Source organism: Eschrichtius robustus, chromosome 5 (assembly GCF_028021215.1).
Source record: "Eschrichtius robustus isolate mEscRob2 chromosome 5, mEscRob2.pri, whole genome shotgun sequence".
In the NCBI taxonomy this organism is placed as follows: Eukaryota; Metazoa; Chordata; class Mammalia; order Artiodactyla; family Eschrichtiidae; genus Eschrichtius; species Eschrichtius robustus.
The window spans coordinates 43,373,639-43,385,781 of record NC_090828.1 but is presented as its reverse complement, the minus strand read 5'-3'; the positions used below and the strand labels follow the sequence as shown (position 1 = coordinate 43,385,781).

At 40.1% G+C, this 12,143-nt stretch overlaps 1 protein-coding gene across 3 annotated transcripts in view; it reads left to right on the top strand.

The window, feature by feature from the left end:
- Positions 1-11,521, top strand: part of MYO1B (myosin IB) — a 182,088-nt gene extending 170,567 nt beyond the window's left edge. For all 3 annotated transcript variants that reach the window (XM_068544761.1, XM_068544760.1, XM_068544759.1), the window contains 4 exons: positions 2,403-2,535; positions 3,196-3,348; positions 4,837-4,964; positions 10,217-11,521. In XM_068544761.1, the coding sequence (XP_068400862.1) occupies positions 2,403-2,535; positions 3,196-3,348; positions 4,837-4,964; positions 10,217-10,340 (538 nt within the window). In that variant the 3' untranslated portion in view covers positions 10,341-11,521. The remainder of the gene's footprint in view (positions 1-2,402; positions 2,536-3,195; positions 3,349-4,836; positions 4,965-10,216) is intronic.
- Positions 11,522-12,143: the final 622 nt, after the last annotated feature.

Sequence of the window (12,143 nt, the reverse complement as noted above, 5' to 3'; positions counted from 1 at the left end):
GATTGTACAATTTCAAGCCAAATCTGTAACAACTTTTAGCTTTTCCCAAAGAATGTCTTAGAAATAAAAATGCATTATATGCTAGGTATATTCACATGTACTGCGTGTGGTGTGTGTGTATTGTCTACGTCTACACATATTTGAAAGCTCTTCCTCTTAAAGGATTAAATGAATATAAGTTGCCAAACTCATTTGCTTTAGATATTTTAAATGGCACAGCTTCCTTGGTCAGCTGACTTGGCTGCTTGAGGGGGTGTACAGTCCCCTCAATCAAACACAGCGTCTAAATCCAACATTGTTCAAAGTGCCTGCTCTGTAAAGCATATTCAAACAGGTAGATTGTCTATATGCTTTCTCCACCAACTTAATTCATTCAACTTTTTCTTTATATGTCTTTAAATTATAGAGTGGCCTTCTTAATTAACATTCCCTATGGCTGACTCTTTAGAAGCTGGAAGGAGAAAAAAATGCATTTTTGAAGAAACAAATTCAAAGACTGTTAGCACGTTGTATTATTAAAAATGTGTTTGAATATGAACAACAACCAAAAAATGTTAATATCAAGCCAGGTCCTCTTGGGTAGTTTTATTGGGTAGTTTTATTAGTTTTCGGGGATGGTAGCGTGCTCACCCTCCAGCACTGAGAGAGGTCGAATCGTTGACCCTCCCACCGCTGTGTGAAGTGGCAGCCCTTAGGGGTGCCGGCCTTTTCTGTCCTGGGAGCTGTGAAACACTGACCACCTACGCGGGATTTTCTTCCCTGATCCTCCACACACAGCACAAGCATTTAAAGTTGTATTTGCACATTGCCAGAACTTTATAGCTCAAAATGAAGCCGTGGTTTTTCCTTGACGTCTTTGAAGAAGCCTCCCTGTCACCCCACAGGTCTTTAGGGAAAGCCACCTTGGTGCTGTGTGCACGATCATGCCTCTTGCAAGAAGTAGTTTGGAAGAAAAACTGCTCTGATTCTGAATGTTTACCTTGGCCACCTCTGTGCATTTAGGGGCATATCCTAAGAGGAAAGGCCCGATTTTTCTTTCATATTTGGCCTACTTAGAGCCAGAGTTACATGGTAATATGAAGTGCTCTGCAGTTTTCTTCTCAAGTGGTTGCTCTGGATCTATCCTTCCCCAGAAGGCCTACTGATTTCCTTACTCTCTGTGAGAAAATGAAAATTTTCTTTGGAGCAGGTGATGGTAATGATTTGTGCTCTTTTTACCATTGCTACGTATTGTTTAAAGATATTAATGAATCCTGTGTAGGCAGCTGTTAACCTTATAATAAGAGATGAAAAGGAATGACCTATTCCTTCCTGTGAGTCCATGCACACGGGGCTTGGCTGTCCTACTTGTGAGTGATTTCTTTCTTGGTTGTTCCATGTGATAAGATTTTTATCAAAGTCTTACCAACCAAATGCCATGATCACATCAAAAATATATTTGAGGTGATTCCTCATTGTAGTTTTGATTTGCATTTCTCTAATGTTGATGCTGGAGAGGGTGTGGAGAAAAGGGAACCCTCTTGCACTGTTGGTGGGGATGTAAATGGATACAGCCACTCTGGAGAACAATATGGAGGTCCCTTAAAAAACTAAAAATAGAACTACCATATGACCCAGCAATCCCACTACTGGGCATATACCCTGAGAAAACTATAATTCAAAAAGAGTCATGTACCACAATGTTCATTGCAGCACTGTTTACAATAGCCAGGACATGGAAGCAACCTAAGTGTCCATCGACAGATGAATGGATAAAGAAGATGTGGTACATATATACAATGGAATATTACTCAGCCATAAAAAGAAACGAAATTGAGTTATTTGTAGTGAGGTAGATGGACCTAGAGTCTGTCATACAGAGTGAAGTAAGTCAGAAAGAGAAAAATACCGTATGCTAACACATATGGAATCCAAAAAAAAAAAAACATCGGTTCTGATGAACCTAGGGGCAGGACAGGAATAAAGACACAGACGTAGAGAATGGACTTGAGGACACGGGGAGGGGGCAGGGTAAACTGGGACGAAGTGAGAGAGTAACATTGACATATACACACCACCAAATGTAAAATAGATAGCTAGTGGGAAGCAGCCGCCTAGCACAGGGAGATCAGCTCGGTGCTTTGTGACCACCGAGTGGGGTGGGATAGGGAGGGTGGGAGGGAGACGCAAGAGGGAGGGGATATGGGGATATATGTATACGTATAGCTGATTCACTTTGTTATACAGCAGAAACTAACAACATTGTAAAGCAGTTATACTCCAATAAAGATGTTAAGAAAAGAAAAAAGAAAATATATATATATATTTGAAATTTGACTTTCAAAATCAACTGACCTGTTACCTTTTTCTAGTAGTACTTCCATGTGAAACCATTTCTTATGTGAGGAACTTTTTTCCTTTAGTGTTGGGCAGCCATTCCAAGGGCCTTACTTGGAAATCAACAAGAATCCCAAGTATAAGAAACTCAAAGATGCCATTGAAGAAAAGATTATCATTGCTGAAGTGGTGAACAAAATTAACCGTGCTAATGGGAAGGTAAAAATGCTAACCCTGAAGACTTGTAAGAAGTGTTTATCAGTCGGGACAGTTTTCTGAATGTCAAAATTTGCATTTCGGAAATAGACTCACAGACATAGAAAACAAATTTATGGTTACCAGAAGGGAAAGGAGTGGGGAGGGGTAAATTAGGAATTTGGGGTTAACAGATATACACTACTAAATATAAAATAGATAAACAATAAGGTCCTACTGTATAGCACAGGGAACTATATTCAGTATCTTGTAATAATCTATAACAGAAAAGAATCTAAAAATATATATATGTGTGTGTGTGTGTGTGTGTGTATGTATAACTGAATCACTTTGCTGTATGCTGAAACTGACACAACATTGTAAATCAACTATACTTCAAAAAAATTTGCATTTCATATACCCCACAGAGTTACTGTGAATGGAGCTGTTTTCTCTTACCTTTAAGCTTAGGTGGAATTTTGCTTGTTCTCTGAAATTTTTGTGAGTTAAAATAGATTATCTATGTTCTTTAGTGTGTTCTCGTTTACGTAGGTGTGCATGCTGAAAAATATTAGAATAATATTTTTTACATTTCTACAAATAACAATGCTTTAAACTCATGAACTCTTTTGGGGGATTTTTGATCATTGGTTTTACATCCTTGTTTGTTTTGGTTTCTTGTAGAGTACATCCCGGATTTTCCTCTTAACAAATAATAATCTCCTTCTTGCTGATCAAAAGTCTGGACAGATCAAGTCAGAGGTTCCCCTGGTGGATGTAACCAAAGTATCGATGAGCTCACAAAATGATGGCTTCTTTGCCGTCCACCTCAAAGAGGTAAAGCTTTGACTATCGATTTGACTGAAAGATTTCTGCACTGGTCCAATCTCTCAGCCATTGATCTAAAATTTTCCACATGTGAATAATCCTATTACTTGAAGTTTATATATTCTTCTTACTGACCTGCAAATTTGGTCTATATTTACTCATGTAAAATCTCAGGCTTGGTTTTTCAGTAACTGAATAAGATTAATGACTCTTTTTGACTCATTCACTTGAGTTCTCATTTCACTGAGTAGCTTTTTGTTTACACCCACCATGATGTGCCTTATTTTGAGACTAATTCCTAGAAATATCAAGACATTCAAAATTATACTTCCTTCTGTTGTTTCTTCTATCTATTAAATTAGTAAATGTCTTCTTGTTCATCATTAATTTGGGGGTTTTTAATTAAAGGATGCAACTATAATAAAACAACTGCCTAGTAATTTTGACCTAAAGATTTTTTAATGTCAGCTTAAGTAAGACCTCCTGGCTTGAACTGAGCTGTTAAGAGTGTAGGCTCTGGCATTGGTGTCACCAACTTTACAGTGACCTTGGCCAAGTCATTTAACTTTAATATGCCAACCTAATTTTCCTTTTCTTAAAATAGGGAAAATATTAGTACCGACTTCATAGTGTTGTTATAAGGGTTAAAAGAAACTATGTAACGTGCTTTTAGCATAGTGCCTGTCACATAACAAATAGTCACTGAATAAACAGATGTCAGCAAATATTAATCATATATAGGTACATATACCTAGCTAATAGATAGTAACCTATCTAGCTGATTGTAAACGTAAGAAAATCCCATAAGCTTAGTTCAGCCTGTTTTCCCCACTCTGGATTTTAGCCTAAAGGAGCATATTAAATCAGTGATTCCGAGCCTCAATTATATATTAAAATATGCTGGTCCCCAGGCCATTTCCCCAGTCCAACCGAATCAGAGTTTCTTGGAATGGGGCAGAAGCATCCTGTATTTTGAAAGCTCCCCAGGTGAGTGCCTTGTGCAGCTAAGGTTGAAAGCTACTGCCTGAGGGTATTTGTTGGAAGTCTTTTTGTTGTTGTTGTCGTTCTTATCTTTTTAACCAAATCATGGAGGAGCTTTTAGAACAGCCCTTTCAGAATGAGTTATGGGTTAGGTCAGTGCTTCTCGAACCTGAGTGAGCCAACAGATCACCCAGGGGTCTTCCTGTGGAATCGTCTGCAGTGGGCCTGCGGTCAGGCCTGAGAGCCTGCTTTTCTAACAAGCTCCCAGGTGATGCGGATGGTACTTCTGGTCCGTCGACCAACTTGGGGCGGCAAGGGGTGAGGTAACCTTACTAAAGTGCTCGGAGCAACTCAGAAGAAATAACTGCTTTTGTCATTATTGTTTGTTTGGGAGGATGGACTCCAGGAGCTGACGTTTTAGAGAGACTGTAAACGTGTTTTCAGCCAAACCTGTAAACATGTACCTCCCGAGCTGTCTTTAGTTATGACAGCCTGACTCTTGGTTTGTCCTTTCAGGGCTCGGAAGCAGCCAGTAAAGGAGACTTCCTCTTCAGCAGTGATCACCTGATTGAAATGGCCACCAAGCTCTATCGGACGACTCTCAGCCAAACCAGACAGAAGCTCAATATCGAAATCTCCGACGAGTATGCTCATGAATTGTTTGAATATGCCTTTTCACTTTTAACTTTCTTGTTTTCGTTGAACGATCTGGGCTCATTCATTTTTACAACTACTACTTATTAAGTACCGAGTATGCGTCTGGCATGTGCTCTAGATGATGAAGGGGCAGCGAGTGACACTGACCAAGTCCCCACTTTCACGTACCTGATGTCCTAGTGGAGGAGACAAGTATGCACGGATGAAATAATGCATAGGTGGTGTGACTTTGGTTAGTGTCAAGTGCTTGTGGAGAAAAAAAGGCAGGTTAAAGGTCAGACGGTGTTAATGTTGATATGGAGATCAGGGAGGCCTCTTTGATGCCGTGACATTTGAATCAAAACTGGAATCTAGGGAGATGCCTTCCGGGGGAGGCAGCAGGTACAAAGGCCCTGAAGCAGGAGTGGACGTGGTGGCAGAGTGAAATGGGGGGGAAGGACCCTGGAGCAAGAGGCAGAGGGACCCGGCTGTGTAGAGCTTGGTAGCTGAGGTCAGGAATTGAGATTTTGCTGCTGATGAAAGGTCACTGTGGGTTATGGGCAAGAACGTGGCGTGATCCGATTTATGATTTTTGAAGAGCTCTCTGGCTGCAGCGTGGGGAATGACTGTTAGGGAGGCAAGAGTGAAAGCAGAGAAAATAGTTGGGAGCTTCTGTGAGCTGTCGAGGGTAAGGACGATGAGGCTTAGGCTAGGGTGTGAGTAGGAGGTAGTGAGAAGTAGTCAGGTTCTGAGTGTGATTGGAAGGAAAACGAGAACTTATTAACAGACTGGGTGTTAGGTTTCGGGCCTGAGCCTACATGGTACCATTTACTGCAGTAGCTGACACTGAAGAAAGGGGGGCTTGGGAGTGGCTGAGGTGTGGGGAGTCAAGAGTGCCAGTTTGGGATGCGTTAGGTACTTGAGATACCTTTTCTTACATATAAGCTAGAGTTATAGAGTAAGTGTTCCATGTTGACAGCAGTTCACTAGTGTCAAGATGGCTATGAATTTGAAATTTGCTTTTTTTGCTTCACATTAGGGCTCTGATTATAGAGACATGTGATTTGTATGCAGATTGGAGCATCCCTCCATTTATTAAATCTGTCAGTATGAGATCATCGACATGAATTTTAGTTACTATGTGGATTGACACTTACTTGATTACTTTTTTTTTTTTAATTAATTTATTTATTTTTGGCTGTGTTGGGTCTTCGCTTCCGTGCGAGGGCTTTCTCTAGTTGTGGCACGTGGGGGCCACTCTTCATCGCGGTGCGCGGGCCCCTCACTATCGCGGCCTCTCGTTGCGGAGCACAGGCTCCAGACGCGCAGGCTCAGTAATTGTGGCTCACGGGCCCAGCTGCTCCACGGCATGTGGGATCTTCCCAGACCAGGGCTCGAACCCGTGTCCCCTGCACTGGCAGGCGGATTCTCAACCACTGCACCACCAGAGAAGCCCTTGATTACTTTTTAATAGATTGTTTACTATCTGTTTATCTACTTCCTTGCACGCAGAGTAAAAATTTGCATTACCATATTGCTCAGGAAATGATTTTATTTACTAATGAAGATTTTGCCAGCCTATTCTATCTCAAGTCTTTATAAAAGTCTCTCTAAAATAAATTCGTACCCATTCCTGTCCCCTTGTAAGCCAAACCAGCTCTCCTTGATGTGTTAGGATTGACAGAACCTTAGGTTCATTGTCTGGTCTAAGAATGGTGTTTAGATGGGGTGCGGGGGTGTGGGGATATTGGCCTTTATGTATACTCTATATTGGAAAATGCAATTTACACAAAATAACTTTCCTTATGATTGAGTCCTTTCTCATAAAACAAAGAAATTAGGAAAAAAGATAAGGGCTTGTTGGGTTCCAGTCAATTAAGGTTTTAACCTGTGAGGGCTGTTAGATCTTTAAGCTCTCTTTAGTTGAAATTTTTCATAACTCAGGAAGCTACACTTCTGTTTTGGTGGGACTGGTCATTCCCACTCATCGTGGAAAGATTCTATGTGTTCAGATGGAGAAGCTCCTTGATATATGGGTGAAGCAGCCTCGCATTTGGTCCGCTACATTAATAAGGCCATCTTTGCAGAGAAAATCACGCCAACATCCAGGCCACAAAGGATTGCTGCTTTTAAGCACTTCCCAAACTGGCATTCTGAGAACACTGCCTTTGCAGGATGTTAGTAGTGATGTGCTGTGAAGAAATGTACAGTCCTTCTTCACTACAGCACCTCCCAGAGCCCCTGCAGTCTTGTTGCACATTGTGACTGTCCTGAGGGGCTCCGGGGGGTGCCATGTGCTGTATCAACCACAGAACCCCTCCAGTGGCTCTCACAATTTCTGTTCGAGGCACATGATCTCGGAACACTGATGGGGATAGTTTGCTTCAGGGCGGCAGGGACCCTGCTTGTCACAGAAGAGGGGTCTGATGTTCTAGCTGTGTAGGCTTTCGATAAACATGCTTGACTGTGTGAAGATTCTGTGTGGCCACGTGAAGAAAACAAACATTTAGTAGCATTATAAACCAGTCCAGAACACCTTTCCTTCCCCTATTCCTAATTATTGGTTGGTCTCATAAAAATAAAATAGCTGATGGAAGCTTGCCTAGCACCGTGGTCCCTTCCTGGGCAGTGCAGGAAGCCACGTGGCAGAGCAAGGGTCCCAAGTAGCCTCTGATTCATAACCTCTGGGAGCTCTTAAGCAGGGATTATACTCCTTTTTGGAGAGCATTTTAAACAAAATTTTACAGAGTCATGGGGAGGGGTGCCCATGACGTATTTTTGCAGACTATACGGACCAGTGTTGTAAAGAGCATACAGTTCGGTGACCAGGACCTTCCTCATTAGAGCCTTTTCAGAAGTAGAAGTAGTTATTCTAACAAACCCAGTCTCCACAATCCCTATATGTCAGTTTACAGGAGGAAAGTCAAAGGCCTGTTACTTCCTTAGAGCAGTTTTAACCTGCACATGTAGAAGTGAGAATTGAATTCAGTCAGTGAGAGACTCAACTGCCTTACAATCCCCAGTCCTTAAACTCCCAAACTATTCAATCTGTAAATAGATTGCATTTTAAGGATAGCCTTAAATAAGATCTATAGTATTTCTAAAAATGTATCTATAGTAATAGAAACTAAAGTGAATTTTTCTATTCAGTATTTTAAATATACATGTGTATATGCATACATGTATACACACATACATGTAATACACACACGTATATTATTTAAGTTATACAGTTGTTTTTCTGAATATTTTAAATCCAAACAACTAATCTATGTTCCTTTTACTGTGAAGTTCTAACTGTTATTGGTGCTGTGAAATCATGCATCTGACATGATTATTTGCTGTAGGATGATTCTCTGATTCTCTGTCCTTACTGTGGGCCAGGCTTCAGTTTTCTCTTCTATGAAATAGAGATAAATAATGGTACTTACCTCATAGAATTGTTTTAAAGTTGAGTTAATATGTGTAACTTACTAAGAACAGTGTGGGCCATAGTAAATACTCAGTGAAGTTTAGTTACTGTTATTTCTAGAGTGAATCGCGGTCATGAATTGCGAACACAGAGACAGCCAGTGTATGCTAAAGTTATTGGGAAAAGAGCTCCCCGTACATTTATTACTACAAGTGGTCTTTAAAAATTAAAATGTAAAAATATTTGATTATTTATGTTAAACTTGAAAGATTTTGTTTTTCCTTTGAGGCACATAGATATAAGTATACATGCTGGAGAGAGATCTCAGGTGAATTTGGAACTAGAGCTCCTTTTTTAGTGCTTTCAAGTTGAAAAGAAACAGCCCATTTGAAAGCTCAGAAGTACCACCGATGAGTACAAACTTATGTGTCACGTTTCACTCCAGTAGCTAATGTTTGCAAAATGTGGCCTCTTTAGACCTTGAAACAGAGACTAACGTGTACAGAGCAGAGCTGTTGTCGTGGGTGCCAGTGAGCATGTGACCCATCACGTGGTTTTTAGAGTGACTCACTTGGTTGTATGCCAGTAACTCAGAAAACAGTTCCCTGAGAAACATAGCCGAAAGCATGGTAACATTACACTGATTCTGATGGTGGAGAGAAAAGAGCACAGGCCTTGAGCTGGGAAGGGCTGGGTTCTGGTCCAGCCATGCTGCCCTCACGCCTCCTTGGTGATGCCGTCCTGGAGGGCAGAGACCTCAATTTATACATCTGGATGTCTGTCCCTCGCAGCACCCAGCCCAGGGGGAAGGCAGTCCTATGTCTGTTGTAGGAAGGAGTGACAAATAATCTTGTGGGCAGGCACTTGACTGCTGATGATCCATGAAAGGAAAGCTTTGAACTAGAACATGGTTTCCCACAGTGTACCACATATACCACCGGTAGCATAAGAGGTGGCTTTAGGTGTACACTGATAAGATTTTTATGTATGTGTGGATATTAGAAATATAACTGGCGGATCAGACTCATGATTTCATCATTTTTATTCAGTAGGTCACAGCTGTTTTGAAACATTTATTTAGCGTGTAGATATGAAAAAAGATGCGTAGGATGTATGTAAATATCCAACATTTGGAAACCATAGTCTGGAGTGTCTCTAGACCCCTTTTCTTTTCTTTTTTTAAATTTATTTATTTATTTTTGGCTGCGTTGGGTCTTCGTTGCTGTGCGCGGGCTTTCTCTAGCTGTGGAGAGCGGGGTCTACTCTTCGTTGCGGTGCGTGGGCTTCTCATTGCGGTGGCTTCTCTTGTTGTGGAGCACGGGCTCTAGAGTGCAGGCTCAGTAGCTGTGGCGCATGGGCTTTGTTGCTCCGCGGAATGTGGGATCTTCCCGGACCAGGGCTCGAACCCATGTCCCCTGCATTGGCAGGTGGATTCCCAACCACTGCGCCACCAGGGAAGCCCTAGGCCCCTTTTCTGAAATTCTGTATTGCATTTTCTCAATTTGTTGATAATTTAATATTTTTGCTATACAGAAATGGAGAAAAATGGAAAATAGCACGTTCATCTTTCCATCTGAAACATGGAAATAATTATTCATAGCCCTTCTTACGGTATAGGAATATGATGAGCTAATGAGCTTGAGTTTACTTAGGGCTAAATTATGGCCACTGGAAGCAAAATGCAATGTAATACCTGATGGTGTGATCCTGTGGCTAGAAGGGCTGATGGAAAGAAAGGGGAATACTTGTCAAGGTAAATATCCATTAAAAAACAAAAGCTGGTGTTAGTGTAATCATCAGCTGTTTTGTGTGTACTTTTCTTCAGTTTGTCTTATTCTTTCCTCCTAGGTTCCTGGTGCAGTTCAGACAAGACAAAGTATGTGTGAAGTTTATTCAGGGCAACCAGAAAAATGGGAGTGTCCCAACATGCAAGCGAAAAAACAACCGTCTCCTTGAAGTCGCTGTCCCTTAACTGGCGCCTCCCCTCTGCTTCCATGGACTCGTTTCTTTGTAATAGTGCAATTTGGTTTTGTTTTGTTTGGGGTTCATTGTATGTTCGGGAATTGCCAAAGGTTAACACTGTTAGAGTCCCTTGGCAAAATAAACATATTTGACTAATCAATTTTTACTATTGGAATAGTTTTAACCCTTAAAGTACACATTCTGTCCTGGGACAGGATCGTAGAAACTAACAGTATCTGTGCCATGTCGTGCGTGTTCCTTGTTTAGTCATCATTGCTAGATCTTTGTGCCCTAAAGCAACATATTACTCATAAATCATTAGTACATCTAAGTGTAGGAAACGGTCTTAACAGATAGTGCATCCGTTCATCAACTATTTATTGAATGCCTACTCTGCGCTAGGCACTGTACTAGGTGATACGAAAACTTATTAGGAACCTTTTTGTTTTGTTTTAAGGCCATTGCATTCTGGCTGGTTTGTGCTGGCTTTACCAGGGCTAAGAGAGTTTGAAAATGTTGAGACCAAAACAGTAACTGTTGATGATGGACAGCATTTGTTAGAAACCCTGTAGTATGATCTTTAACAATATATACTTCAAGAAGGGCTGGTCCTAGGAAGTAGATATATTGATATATGACTTGGTAAAATTGCCTCTACATGTGGTTTCTATTTGAAAAGAGAAAACTGAAATTTGAACAGGACTTTTAAAGTGTTCAGATCTCTTGTAATTGCTTTTAACGGTAGAAAAGAGTCATTCTTATTTTAGAAAAAGTGACAGAAGCAGTCCAGTAAGGTTATATTTTCCTGTTTCTGGTAAACATCATATATGATCCTAGATATGCTAATATCTGCAGAGTGTTGTTTTCACCCAAATTACAGTGAAAGGCTGAAAGCCTTTCAGATGGTGGCAAGCATTCTATATGATGTGCAATAAACATCCGAGATCTTTTTTGAAAGTTTTATTTATAATATACATTTTGTATGAGAGAGATGATTAGTACAGGGTACATATTTTAGTCAAGGATCAAAATGGTGTGTGTTAATTTGCAGGATTTCGCCCCCCAAATTTACAATAAGGATTCATTTTGGAAACTACATTTTAAGCTTCGGAATCAAATCGTTTCTCATTTGGGAGGATAATGTATATACATTGGTATGTTAAATAATAAAACTGTTCTAATTTGGTGCCATTTCCTGGATCACAACTGTATTTTTGTATTTCAAGCTATTTTCTTATGTGTATGTCAGTGTACTGTCGCACAGAAAGGCTTTACAATCCAAACATTATGTGTTCTCTGTGTAGTTGAATTTCACTTACCTTTTATAAACCAGAAACATTCATTGAAAGTATTTTCTGGGGATTTTCTTTTAACTTTTGTACTTTAAAAAGTTGCTCCCATAAATTCTCAGAAGCCTTTGTGTTTATTGGCTCAGGTAGAGGATATAATTACTTTCTTTCAGTCTTTTCCAACATGTATATAAAGTGGTAGATTGATGATTACTGAAATAGGTGAGTAGAAATTTGGAATTGAGAGGTGTTTTATTAAAATGTTTAAAAAAAAATATGTAATACATTCACATTGTTCAACATACAAATAAGTGTAAAAAGATATATAATACAAATTCTCCATCCCATCAGTCACCCATCTGCCCAGTTCCTGTGCCTCCCTGCAAAGTTAACCATTGTTTTTAATTGGTTTTACTTTATGCATATGCTTACAAGAAGAAATAAAAATAGAGATTCTTATCTTCCTCCTGCTTTAGTAGACAAAAGCTATTATAGATATTGTTCTTTTTTTTTTTTTTTTAATT